Below are 14,715 nucleotides of genomic sequence, written 5' to 3'. Positions count from 1 at the left end.
GCAGAGTGCTGATGAAGCACTTTTCCAATCCTCTAAATCAATGTTTTCCAGGAGAAAATCTGGTATGTTTAACACTCGACGACTAAGATGCGAAGTAAGTTACATCTTTTACTGGCCCTTTACGAAAAAAAAAAAAAAGCAAAAAAAAACTCATATAAACAAACACGTCTGGTCTTATTTATTGCAGAAAAGTTTCTGGTCTTGAACATGCTGTTTTGAGCAAAAAGCTTAAGTGCTGCCTCCAGGGTGGGAGTCCACTGTGACAAATGGTCACTTATCAGAAACAGAGAGGCCTGTATTGGATCTGCTCTCTGCTGAAGTGGGCGGAGCTTCCACCCAGCAGAGTTAAGCTGTAACTTCAGGGGAGGAAAACCTCTTTACACTGATCTTAAAGCTGTATCCATAAAATGAACAGTAAAATCTATGAGCATTTTTATTACATGTAAAAATGTGTAAATCTAGTTTAATGTTCACAATATTTCTTCGGGCTACTTTGAGAATTGTTGTGCGTGGACCTGGACCTGGACGAAAGAAGCTACTGAAACTGTACGGTTGTTAAAGTGATTTTGAAGTCCTCATTTGCCTTAATGATTTCCTGTATCCGTTTAAAATCTTATCCATCTGCAAATACAAACACACACACACACAGCTTTTGACCCACCCCACCATTTAACGTGTGCACACATTAACCCTTTTTCTTCCAACAAACATGTTTATAGTAACATACAGTATCTGAACCCAATCTCATGCGCACACACACACCCACGCACACATACACATACACACACACACACACACACACACACACACTCTACGAGCCCCCAGAGACCCGCAGCTCAAATAAAGACAGCAAGTCTGCACACATAAACACACTCCCTCAGTACGTGCGCTACACTGAAATGGTTTCCACTTGCCACGTAAACCGCCTCTCCTTTCCAGCAGCTTCTGCACGAAAACCTCAGACGTTTCTTCTTCTGTGCTTTTCAATTTCCAACTGTGTTCCGCTCATCCCTCTTTCGTCTTTAAAAATCATTGATGATTTAAATATGATCTGAATGAAAGTAAGCAAGCGGTTGATCATGCAATCTGAGTCAGATTTGATCCAGATTTTGAGTATGAAACCGTTGCTCTGCTCATTCTCTCCCACGAACGGATGAAGTGTTATGTATTTCATCACCACGGTATCTTGTCGAAAGAAGCATCCTTAAGGGTTTGGTCATGGCAGCCGGTCTATTCGTCTGTTCCAGTTCTGTGACGGTGATTTATATTGACGAGCCCGGTACCGGCATCCAATCACGACAACTCCATTATGTCTGTTAGACAGAAGATAATAAGTCTTTCTTTGAAACTTTTGGAGATAGTGGCCTGGCTACGGTGCCGAGTCAATAATGGAGATCGCTTCAACTTCATACTCTTGAGAAGTCAGAATAAATTAGACTTGGGCCAGAATCTTACTGAAAACATATGAGAGAGAGATTAAATCTCTTGGGTATACACACATAATTCCCTTTTAAATTACTTTTCTTTGTCCCGCTGATCCCCTATCAGTCCTATAACAAAGAAAAAGCACCACAATGAAAAGCATGAAAAAAAGGAAAAAATGAAGATGTTGCCAATTTAGTCATGACAACAGAGAAGGGAGTGAGCACCAGAGTGTGTCAAAACCAAAGACGTTCATCCAATATCTTCTGCCCGCCAGGTAAACAGAGTTCTTGGTCAAACCTCCAACAGCTTGCAGTTTTGCGGCGAAGGGCTACATTCTCCTTTTTAGGGCCGTTGGGCTCAGCTCAAACTCTTGCGGAGACCCACACCGTGTAATTATGGAAACTATAAGCTGCAGCTAAAGCAGAAATTCACCACAGATTCACTGCACTTTATCCGCTACGCTGCTCTAAAAAGGGAGAGATTCAGCTGTGTTAACCGCTATTGTCCCACATAGAAGGCTTCTAGCGCACATGCTACATGTCGACTGTGAATAGTAAATCATTCATGAGCACCAGACATTGAGTTGGCTGTTATTGTTTTCACTGGTCCACCTAATCCCATCGAATGATTTATTGTAGGAATAAATGCATGTGTATCTTACAAACTGCGTAGGAAGTAACATATTTACCATCTAAACAAACCATTCAGAGTAAAACAGCTGAAACTGTGCATGCAGACGTCAGGCACCGAATGACAAACTTTCCAGGCAGCAGATACGAACAGAACTGAAAACCAATCCAACGTCTTGCACTGACTGAGTGTAGGTTACACAAAGCTGAAATAAAGACAATTTTTCCATTTCGCCATGATGCTGGAATTCCGCGTTACGTATTGCCTGGATGCCATGGAACATATAATGAAATTAGGTCGGGGTTCTGTTTCGTTTGGCGGCAACTCCTGCACAACTTTTTCTCAGAGTGCATCAGTGACAGAAAAATTAACTTACAGGTCATTTACAGATGTTTTTTTTTATTGCCCAGCTATGTCATACATAACTGTGGCGGATCGCAGGAAGGAAGGACACAGCAACTTTGGATTTCATTGCACGGCTAGTGTGTCATTTAATAATTCATGTGGGTATTCTAAGACTGCATGCACGCTCACACAAACCCACTCTCACAGCTGTTCACTAGACGCGTCTCATGCCTTTGGTGGCTGCCTCCTACGCATGTATCCCCCTGCTCAGCTGAGTGACTCAGTCTTCATGTCTTCCTCACAAACAAACATAAAGGCAGCAGCCAACCCAGGCAGAGCAAACTTCCAGAGGCAAAAACAGGTGGTGTCTCCCACCTAACATTAATTTCTCTTTGAATATTACCCTACAGGTACAGGTTGTGCGCGTTTTTGCGTCTTCAAAATATCTTTAATTGATTTTTTGTTGTACAATAATAAAACACAGCAAATAAAAAATATTTCCCATTCTTGCTTGAAAAGTAACTGATTATGAAAATAGTTAGCGGATACATTTTCCGCTGATCAACTCATTGATTAAATCGATAGGTGTGGCAGGCCTTTTGAAAACATCCTTCTTCCATGTCAAACATTACCTACCCGGCATGGTGGGGCCGCGCAGACATTTGGTTGAGTTATACAAGCAGAGATGCGGAGCGGACTCACGATATCATTCAAATAACAAGCAAACATAATGAGAACACAATACAAATGGATGAGAGCATAGAATAACCGTGACACAGATTCTACTGAAAAAAGCAAGGATTTCAGATTCTTACCGGATTTACGTTTGCCGGAGCTCCCGCAGTCTCTGGAAAGGAAGCAACACCAGAGGAGCATTGTCAGTGTGAGAGTTTGTGCAAGTAGAGGTCAGCGCATTAATACGACTTGATCAATCCCAGCGACTGGGCCGCGGTGGAATCTCTGCCTTGGATCATCCAAATGCAGTTGGCACGCAAGTACCAGCCAAACCCTCGCTGAGAATGCGTGCAGAACTTGACCCGCCACCAGTAGGAGGGAGACGGGGGCCGGATACGACACACGGCTGTGCTTGGAGAGCTACGTTAAGTGTGTCAAGGACATTGACGAAACAAATCGGAGCGTTTAGCTGATATGTACTGGCTGCATGTATGCATTTGTTCAAATGGCAGATACATGAAGGCGACGCAGCTGCCAATGTATGACAGAGCCGCATTGATTTACTTGACAACAGCATCACGTCCCATTCATGTTCAGATGTGAAAGCGCCTTTATGTTCCAAAAGCCTGGACTGTAGCAAAAAGAGTGAGAGGATGCACTCGTGTCAATGAACCCGCACTGTGCTTTCACACGCATCAGGGTCACACTGCATCAAACTGCCACCGACTCCCTTTATTTTATGGTTTAGACCGGAATAGGTTATTTGTAGAACTGTAAACCTGTCACTGTTGTTGCATCTATTCAACCAGAGAAAATAATGAAGCTCTTATTTTAATTTGACAGTCATTTGTAATCCAAAGGCAAAAAAAATACAAGCAATGGTTTTTAAAGAGCGGAGGCTGAATACATTAAAATCTATTCATTAAAGTGTTGTCAGATCAACTTGATTTTCTCATTCTTCATTTACTCTAATGCGCTTAAAGAAGTGACTGCGCTCCACAGAATTACCTAATCTCCTTTGAAAGGAATGATTATTGTATATTATTGTAAAATGCAAATGCATAAACATTCAAAAACAGGCCAACATTTGAGAATGTGGGTTTCCACGTAGGTGTCCTCGCTTAGTTAACAGAGCTGCAGGGAGAGCACACTGAGCTGAGTTTTGACGCGGATGTGAACAGACACCCGGCTCTCTGAGCAGGCCAGCAGCGCGACCGGAGCCATGACCGGTTATGGATACGAGTAAATGTTTGGATAAAACTCGTCCAACATTTGCCAGGTTGCAGCTTGTTAATGAACGCTCTGTGTTGCATGGATTCCGGTCAATTAGAAAAAGTTGAATTTCAGCTATGTAGCCGATTTTTGAAATATTTGTAAAGCGTTTTGCTATTAAGGGACCAAAACAAAAAGTATAAAATGACATGAAAATAGAATTCAGTGTCTGGCAGGTATCATAAAGGATTATATTTGTTCGAGTTAAGCAACACATGCTTAATCAAAATATTGCACATATTCCGTGTTTCTCTGTTGCTTAGATAAAGTCATTTTTGGCACCAAGCTTCCCTGTTTCCAGATGCATTAACAAGTTATGAGATATTTCCAATCACACATGAAAGAGCTTACAGGCTCAGTTCAGCATCATTACTTACACAACGTTGAAATAAAGCCACACATTAAACTTTATTGTGACACTGTAACAAAACATTATATTGGATCTTAACGTAATGTTTATACTGTGAAAAGGAATTTCATATAACCTCTATATCTTAAATATTCATGCCAAGCCAACGTTTTTGCCAACAATTTGTGTTGTATTAAAAAATAGGCATAGTCTGTGAGGACTTTCCACTTTAGCAAATTATAGGGAAAGAAAATGTGTTTTGGACTTAAACAACGTACATCGCATACACAGTGACAAGTTCACGGATTCTTTTCAGGAAGGAAAAGCAAGCTGGGGGATTTCTTTATGAAAGCTTTGGGACAAATTACAGTATGTACATGGCAACGGACTAAGATACTGGTCACATAAAGACATTTTGAGACAAATTATTCCCAATTGTATTGAACATATCTGAAGTCTGTCCTGAAATGTTTATTTTGTCTCTGGTGATGAAACTGGGGGACAATATTGTACTTCTTATGCTAGCGGGTTGGGGATGAAGTGGAGGCTGGACCTGCCCTGCTAGCTTGTAACCCTCAGCACAGAGCTCAAATAATATTCATCCCGGAAGGAAACTGAGGCCACGGCTTTGGCTCTGTGCGCTTTACTCCTATCACAGGCAAAAATCAATAAATGAAGGGATGTGCCAGAAGAGCAGACATATGTCAGAATACTATTACTTTCTTGTTTTTAAGGGGCACATGTTAACATTTAGTTAGTCACAGAGTCGAGTGAGAGTCTTCTCAGTTTTGCATTACGTACAGTACACGCCCATGCCAGGAGATGCATGGGCTGAACACATCGTATAAAGTAAGAGCTCACGAGAGTCCATTCTAAGCTGGAGTTGAGATGAACCATCTGTTTGCACATAACTGCAGCTCACTCTATGTTGGTGGGCCTGTGAGAAAGGGAATGTGTGAGACATCAGTCCTTTGCTCACATTTCTCCGCCAAGTGTCTGCCCCGCTTCGCGTGTATACATACGCAGACGCTCCAACCTCACCTAAGATAAACCCCTGCAGGAGGGACCTGCCAATAGGTCGACGTCATCGAACATGAAATACTCATGATTATGAGCAGAGGTCTCGTTTGCACATTTAAAAAAAAAAGGGTTTAATAGGTTTCTTTTTGTGCGATTATATAAGGAGTGAAATCATGCAGCTTTTCCATTTCTCAGAAAAAGAACACACACTAGCACAGTAACCTCGTGATAACAGGTCCCACTCCCCTGCAAAGTTTGGTCATGATTCTAGTGATGTCAGAGGAAAGGAATGTTAGTTTGACGACATTTCGTCCATTCATGTTAAATCCAGCTTCACACTTTTGAACAAAAACGACTTTAAAGCAACGTTTTTTTTTTTTTTTTATAAATTAAGATGCACAGTTGAATCATTTTCCCATCTAAATCTCAGCAAAACAGTTGCATAAATAGTATGTGTTATCCTAAGATTAGATTGCAGGGACATTTCAATGTTATTCAAAATGGAGGTGGTGGATCTGTGCATTTGTTTATGGGTATTATTCCTAATTGTGCTTTTGCCCTTGACCAAGTCCCCTCAGATTTGCAGATGGTCTCCAGACACTGTGCTGTGGCTGCAAAATGTGAGTAGGAAGACTGGATCCCATGCGGAGGACAAATTTACCCTAGGGGGCCGATAAAGTGAAACTATCTATTAACACAAGTCGGATTGCAATAAAATGTATTCATCAGTGAACAATAGATGGACTGTGATTGACAGCATTATTATCTCAGAAAAAAACTCTGCACAAGGTTAAAAATCACTGTGGGTTGTTTCAAATCCGAGTAATTGTCAAACCAGCGTTATGAAATGACTGATGACAGAAATTTATAGAATGTATTTAATTATACTGTCAATCTGGAAATCTGAACTCTACAATTAAATATTCTCTGCATGATTTCTTCTTCACAGTAATACCAGGTGCCACTCAGGACTGTAAGAAATGAAAGACATTATCCAAATGTATTACGACTATTATTCTAAAATTCTAAAGTTTCTTGAAATAATCCCATTTGTTGAAAAATATTGAATTGCTTTAAGCCTTTAGCCTTTAAGCCTCCAAAAGAGATGACATCATTATTTGAATTTACAGTATCATTTTGCATCAAACACATTTAAAACCACAGTTGTGATAATGTCTGTCATCCATCAAAAGTCAAGAGAAATAGCTTATTGCATGGCTCCCTCTTGTGTTCATCACACACATTTATGTCTGATGACCATTAGATGGCAGTAGAAGATCAGGGATGGAAAATCACTATTACTTACAGGGGCTGCTTCTGCTAATAATTAAACAGAAATACCAGTAAAATGTACCTGAATCTTGTTAAATGATTAAAAAAAGATGTAGCAAGTATGATTCCCTCATTATCACTCACAGTAATTGTAATACATGGATGGACTGAATGACAGTTTTCATTTTTTACTGGCTGTCTTCATGTAGTCACTGCTGAACAGAGAATTTATCATCATCCCACAAGCAGAAAAGCTGTTTTTCTATTTCCTGTTTTTAAATTATTTCCCAAAATGTGATTTTGTCCAGGTCCTCACGAGTGAACAAAGCACTTGGGTGGCTTTCAGACCTCAAAATGACAATTAAACTTGAGATCCCCCGAGACGGGAGGATGATCTTCCTTTGAAGTGGGATTAACATGACCGGGCCGCTGTGGTTAGTGGAGGCGGGCCTGCTGCTAGTGGAGAGACCACTTCACTTACAGGCTTCCACATTTCTTTCCGTGAGTGTATAGGAAAAAAATGTTTAACTGTTGCATGCACTCCTCAACTGTACGTTAACCGATACAAAAGAAGAATTTTGACTGAAAGTCACCAAGCGGCAACTCTGCAAAAACTCCCCCGCCGACTTCGAAGTGACTGTGACAAACGACCGGCATGAGAGTCTTATCTGTGCTGACGCTCTGATGACATCACTGATCCTTACGCATTCGTCTTGGGTATCGGGTGTCGCCTCCCAGAAATCATTATTAATAAAAACACGGTGCCCCTCGACCAGCATCTATTCATCATCCACCGAGACAGGGCAGAGTATCTGGATCAACACGAGTCAGCGCCAAACCCGCGGCTGGAGCCGGTGTGGCCATGACGAGACGACGCTAAGCGCCCACTGACAGGTCACGCGCTTTGAAGAGTGCGGTCATAGTTACTCACTCGGCCGGAGGGTTGAGGTCCTCTGAATTGGTCTCAAAGAACTTAAGGACCTCCTCGCTTTGAGAAATGGGGGAGGGAAGCTTCATCAGAGCCTGCGGGGGAAGAGGGTAGGCAGAAAGGAGCTAGTTGAGACAGAAGCACATATTTAAAAAAGATTGCAGGTATTGTGAAAAGTGCTCGAGTCTGGATCGAATGGGAATGAGTGACACGTTTATCACACTGAGTCATTGTGCAGAGGAGGAAAGCAGGCGGAGAAATGGAGGGTGTGGAGGGGAAGGAAGAAGGCTCTGAGCCCAAAAGGGAGGGTTAAAACAAAAGGAAAATACACAGAGGTGATATTGTATAACAACTGCCCGTCTCAGCCGCATCAGGGAAGACATCCTCAAAGGAACAATATTGAAGAAAAATCTTGAAGGTTCTTGCTTTCATATCAAATCTTTGCTCCTGTATACGAAAACTGCTTCTCCCTATTCCTGTCTGCAACCTAACGACTAAGCTCAAGGTCTGCTGATTCATTCTTATTCTAAGGATTTGGTCGTGCCCCTGCGTGCTCCTGCGTGCTCCCATTTCCCTTGTTTCCTCTATAGGCTGCCTATTTGCACTGGTGACGGGAAATGACCAGTGCAGATAGAGCCTTTGCTTTCCTGTTGCAGCTGGTGGGGGAGATAAATGTTGGGAGCTGCCTTGCAAACACGATGGAAAACGTTCAGGGTGTCAAGGATTGACGTGGACGAAATTATCTTACAGCCCGGCATGTATTGCGTTCACAGCAGACAACGTCATAGTAAATATAATGCTATGAGACATTTGACTTACTTTGCAGTAATTATCCAGGTGCTTCAGCCTTCTGACAGCCACATCTCTTATGTGACTTCGGCGAAACAACACTTTCCCTGAGGAAAAGTAGAGCACAGTCAGTTGAACCTACAAAAAAATTATAATAATAATAAATAGAAGAATGAAATGCAAGATAATCCAACGTACTTAAAGGGTGGCTACTTGTTATGCATTCATTTTGTTTTTTAAACCTCACATCATCAGAGATGCTTTATAAATATATGTATGTATGGCCGTGTATGTAGATATGTTTTATATTCATGTTGTATTGAAATGCAGGATGTATATTTCACATAATGAATAAAACAATAAAAACACACCAGCACTTAGTAGAACCGTGTGGGAGATGTAAAGCTTGCAAGAGAGGCTGTAAAAGTCAAATATATTGCGCATTTGTTTTGATTAGTATTTTCTGGCCCATAAATTGATGTCAGCAGCAGAACTCATTCTCACATTTTATCTCTTAGGAGACTGACTGCCATATCATATAAAGACACAAAAAAGAACAAAACACTATGTGAGGGAATACAGTTCATACCATGTTGTGCTCACGGAGAGATCAAAACAACCCTGGTGAGACTTAAGCAGTGCAGCTTCTCCAACAAAGGACCTCTTCACTGCTCTGCTCTGCTCCACAATGAATTCATTCAATTAAATTAGACAAATCCCTCTCTGCTAGCCTCCTACTGCCATGGAAAGCCACAAATTGATGTAGCGCGGGTGGAGTACGCAGTTAATTAAACAATAAGGGACAAATGTAACGATTGCAAAATCCATCCATCAAAGTTAATTAAACACTATGTCTGCATCTGAGCTTCGTCTTTTCCATGATCGCAATGTTTGAAGAGTGGAGAACTCAAGTCATGCGTATTGAAAAGGAAGAAATGCCGTCGACCGGAATGGCGTTTTCGGAAGCGGAAGAGCAACTTAAGCATAGTGACTTCTCTTCTCAGGTCGAAATGATTCAACTAACATCATAATTTTACATATCAGACAGCTGTTTGCTACCATATTAATATGTAAATACAGCTCCTTTGATACAACTACTGGATGTGGTAAAATGTCTTTTTGGGATATGGTAAAAATGACGGAAAAGTGATTCGAGAGTGTTGTAGTTGTGATGCAGTGTGTGTATCACCTGGCAAAAAAGGAATAATCCTCTTTTTGGGGTCCTTCTGTCCTCCCTCGATTGGGAATTGGTCGAGTATTCGCATCTACAACCGCGAGGAAGAGAGTAAAGAGTGAAACAAATATGAGTTGGGCAGTGAAATATGTCACCAAAAGAAAATACATACCAGTTGTAAATTTGATCTACCTCAAATCAGACAAAGTTGAAAGTGGAGGAATCTGAGATGAGAGTTCAAAGAGAGGTGTAGATATAGATATCGTGTGAAAGGCCACTGTGTCCAAGGCCTACTTAACATTTCCACTTATATCTCTGGGGTAGTGAGCGAGGTCACGGCCCCACTCCTCCCCTCCCCCCCACATAATTATGTCAAAATCTTAACATAAAATCAAAAGCAAGTTCCGCTTAAGGAGCGTAAGATGCCATCAGGCTAAATAACACTTTGAAGTTGACATTTGATACAGATCTAGAGATATGGGGGCGAAACAAGAGACCATCACCCTCACAGCTGGACCGGGGGCATGAAGCCCCTAACCCCCCTATTTCTGGATCTTTGCTTGGACCACACCCATCAAGGCCTGAACGATTTAAAAAAATATATCTAATTGCCTTTATATTTGCCGGATACTGCAATTTGCATATTATTATTATGCTTAGTATTTCGTCATTATTGTTTTACTGTAAAGGCGTCTACACTAGCGTCGGCTGGCAAAAACAGTTCCAAAGCCCGCTTCGAGCCTTGCGATGACGACAGCTTACAGCTATTACCTTCCGTGTGTAACTGTCTCAGCGTGTGCCGACTAGAATTATACGTTTGCGTCCGTGTCCGTCCCATGTGTACTTTGAGTGACGTGTGAGGTTGTTTTGTTGGGGCCTGAAAGAGACCTGTGCATGTGTGTGTGTCTGTATCACGGACAAGAGTTTCTGGTTTCCCCTGTGAATAAATCACCATTCCATAAACGCACAAGAGCATCCTACGGTTAGCAGCCAGCATCACGATCCAGATGCAGCCCCGCCTTTGTTCGCTCTGCTCTGCTTTGTTCCAGATGTGCTCGGGTAAACACCACAAGACTGTGAGCGTTAAGCTGAAGCACACTGAACTCGGGGGAGGAGACCGGGAGACTAATCTTGGTCTAAACCGAAGAAAGAACCAGGTGGACAAACAGAATCAGGTTGGGGGGGGGGGGGGGGGGCTGACGTTGCCCTACGTCCGGGCCTGCAGGAGTTGTTTGTAAGACTTTTTTAAGCAAGGATGGTTTCTTTTCTTGTGGTTCTCCCCGTTCTTGAACTCATCTGCTGCAAAGTCCCTTAAATTCTCTGAGAGCCAAAATATATAGACTGCTATCAATAAATGGGTTCTTTTGAAGAGGGAAGCATTCAATATGTGCACTAAAACAGGGATTTCTGGAAATGAAAACGCTCAGTTTGGACTTATCTTTGTTTTCCGGAGCATAAAGCTCTAATAAGACCAGACATCTTCCTATGACGTGTTGCAGGCATGGTTAATCGGAGCACTGTACGCAGCTCTTTTATTCTTTCCTGACGCATCAAGCGGCGCACGTATTAACCTCCCGGTTGGACGAGGCCTCTTAAATGAGAGGGAGCCAGAAGCGTCGCACACGATAACGACATCAACCCCCGGGGGACCTGCCATGATACGCTCCCCGCTCTCCAGGACAGGTGTGAAAGTTGTTTCTATGGCAACTGCCCCGACGACTTAAATGGAAAACATTTCTCGGATTTTTAGGGACTTGGCCCCCCGAGTTGCTGTGTTTACTCCGTTTTGCTTCAGTGTGGTAAATATACAATCAGTCACTTTTTGTGGGATCTGTGGAATCTTGCCAATGCAATTAGGAGCCTTGATAGACGGCATTCGGACTTTTCAGTCTCGTACTGTGGCCGCCAAGTGTTCCCGAAGGGAAAATGAACCATGTAGCAACAGGTGCTATGATGTAACCGTGTTTCTCAATTTCTCTGTACACACTCCGTCCGTCTCATCTGGGGCGATGTGGAGTCTCCACACAGTCTGGGAGGTTTAACATCCGAGCCTCCGGCGTAGACATACAGGGGACTTGAGGGGGAGACGCCACTACACTCACCCCTCAGCGATTGCTTTAGATCACCCACTAAAAGGGTCGGAACATAATGTAACGAACAGTCGGGACTGGGGAGAAAATCACTGGTCACCTCCCAGGACTGATTCATCTCCAGAGTCAGAAAAACAGGCCTGAAACATCTCTGGAGAGCGTTCACACTCTGGACCCCGACTTGTTTGTGCTGCGAACACTGTGCACATAACTAACAAGAAACAAGAACATCAATTATTCACTGTCACTAACTAAACATCCCTACAAATAATTGTATTGTATTAAAATGTAAAAAAAATGTTCATATCATCCGTCACTTTCATTTCACACCCTACACGTGGTTTGTACAGCATGCACCTTTACTTGAACATGCATTTTGTGTTTTAATATTTCCACTCTTGGTGCCGTGCACAACATGCTTTGTTGCGTAAGTGTGGAGGAATGTTTGAGTGGGTAAACAATCCCGTTCCATCTCCGGGATTATATTTTGACATTTCCTTTACAGATGTTTACTGCAGAAAGAGGATGATGCAAAAGCCATCTCGACCAGTTTTTGATGTGTCAAGGATGTTCTTATAATGGACAAAAGTAACGTCAACTGCCATTTCACGACACATTGTTGCTCACTTCAGTCAGTATATCAATGAAGAAAAGCTAAGTTTGAATAATCTTTAACTGCAGCCGTGGGTTTGTCTTGAAAGCCTGCAACTACGTAAAGGTTTGACAGTAAACAGTTTTCGGAGAACTTTAAGTTCCATCTCGGGTCAAGAATGTAACCCATACTAATTATAACATGGACGGAGTGGCGTTGAACCGGGTTCAAATCCTCGATCCAAAAATAATGACGACTTAGGGATTTTGGAGCAGTTTCTGTCCAAAAAGAAAGCAGGCCAGCTTGCGCACCCCGCAATCCCCCCTTTAGGAATGCCGTGACCCACGTGCTGTCTGCTGTGGCAGAAGGGTGCAGAGGAGGCGAGGCCTCACTCCCTTCACTTCAGAGGGCACTTTTCGGGAATCCATTTTGCAACCAAAGTGGGTGCCAACAAAGCTGCCTGTTGTTGATGAGGGGTTGTGCAGTGCCGGCTCATGTTGGACAATTTAAATTATTGCACACTGCTCAAAAGGCGTTCCTTGTTCTGTGACCTTACTTGGCTTTTTCTGAATTCCGAAATAATGGTTATCTGGTGAGATCATGGTCACATTTGTCAGGCAAAGAGTGTAAAATGCTTCTTTCTTTTCTTTTCTTTTTTTGCATAGGACACGCAATTGTTCTCAGAAGACAGACGGCTGTGCAGTGAAGGGGAACGATTGGCAGACACACAAGCAGAAGCTCAGTTTCTGCCTGGAGGGAAGACAAATATTTGAATAGAGGCGTATGAGAAGAGACACTTTAAAGTGAATTTCCCCCCTATTGAAAACATAATGGGACACGATGCTGCAGGCAACAGCACCTTTGTTTGAGTCTTTAAATCCATGCCCCCAAATCTGTTCATTAGCCTAAATTATTTCTATTCATTTTGGGATTGGCCTGCTTTTCCTTAACACCTCCTCATGTAGATTATATGTATTTCTTATAATTATCAAATATCTTTAAAAAAGAGACTTTTGCTCTTCAGATTGCGCTGCCCACACAAACACACCTCGGCAGCAGGGATCTGTGGACGAGGCCGGCGGTTACAGAGGCGGCAGAGGAGCTCCGTTTTCCATCAGTACCAGAGTTTTCCCGGCTATTAGCAAGAGAGCAGAGAACAAAGGGTTTCCTCTGCTGCGCTGCAGTGCACGCGGCCCACCGGAGCCACAGCGCACTGGAGAATGCAGTCTGGCAGAGAGACTTTATCAGACAAGAGCCACAAAAAGCCACAAAAAGGCTTGATAAGATAATTGGTTTTCGGCTTGCACCCCTCTCACTGCGGCTCAGGCTACTCATATGCAGATTTGGTCGAATGCGGACAAACAAACGATTCAGCCCTGTGTTGTTAAAATGTAAACCTAAATAACTTTTTTAGGACATGTGGAAATCTCCCTCTAGGCTACTGGAGCCCTCAAAGATTATGAGGCACTGGCTTAGCAACATGCTGTATTCTTACTGAGGTCATGTTTTCTTCCTGCATCTGCTGACTGGATTTCCTCCCATTTCCCTTTTTGCAAGTCGGCTCCAGTTGTCTTAGATGAGACCTTTCACTAAGCACGAGGGAAAGACCTGACTGAAGGGTCAAGCGTGACCACACGGAGTTTAATATAAAGACATATCCGGGGCATTTTCAACCAAACAACTTCAAGTTTTAGATCCATGCTGCTCGTGTATTACGTGAGTAGAAGAATTCAGTTCATTTACCGGAACACAACATACCTGCAGTTCAAAGAACTTGCTGTACCTCCTGTAGATGACATGGGAAGTGGAGTCGGAGTAAGTGACGTTGATGAGGTAAACCTAGTGAGAGAAGCACAAACAAAAGAGGCCCATTAGAGGCAAAGCCACTTAGTCAAAGACACCACAGTGCCACTTAAGCTTGCCTTGCACACAAAGTGCATTCTTTCCTCACTTAACCTCAGGGAGTCGCCCGAGGTCAAGTAAACACGTTAAGAACGTCTTTTCATGCCAACCGTTGGAAACGCATCAGGGGTCAATGAGAAGAAGGCCAATAGCTTTCAAGTATTATGTCATTAAATTAAGAAAATAACCAATAATTAACCATTTCCACCACAGCTATTTTGTACAGTTTCCAGACTGTTTGACTTTGGAAAA

General features: G+C 42.6%; 1 protein-coding gene across 2 annotated transcripts in view; it reads right to left on the bottom strand.

Moving 5' to 3' along the window:
- Positions 1-14,715, bottom strand: part of LOC120820557 (SH3 and PX domain-containing protein 2A) — a 37,191-nt gene that overhangs the window by 19,467 nt on the left and 3,009 nt on the right. For both annotated transcript variants that reach the window (XM_040178478.2, XM_040178477.2), the window contains exons 2-6: positions 14,320-14,400; positions 9,895-9,970; positions 8,736-8,812; positions 7,920-8,011; positions 3,216-3,247 (exon numbers count right to left, since the gene is read on the bottom strand). In XM_040178478.2, the coding sequence (XP_040034412.2) occupies positions 3,216-3,247; positions 7,920-8,011; positions 8,736-8,812; positions 9,895-9,970; positions 14,320-14,400 (358 nt within the window). The remainder of the gene's footprint in view (positions 1-3,215; positions 3,248-7,919; positions 8,012-8,735; positions 8,813-9,894; positions 9,971-14,319; positions 14,401-14,715) is intronic.

The sequence above is a fragment of the Gasterosteus aculeatus genome, chromosome 6, assembly GCF_964276395.1.
Source record: "Gasterosteus aculeatus chromosome 6, fGasAcu3.hap1.1, whole genome shotgun sequence".
Lineage (NCBI taxonomy): Eukaryota > Metazoa > Chordata > Actinopteri > Perciformes > Gasterosteidae > Gasterosteus > Gasterosteus aculeatus.
This window is presented reverse-complemented; position numbering and strand designations above follow the sequence as displayed.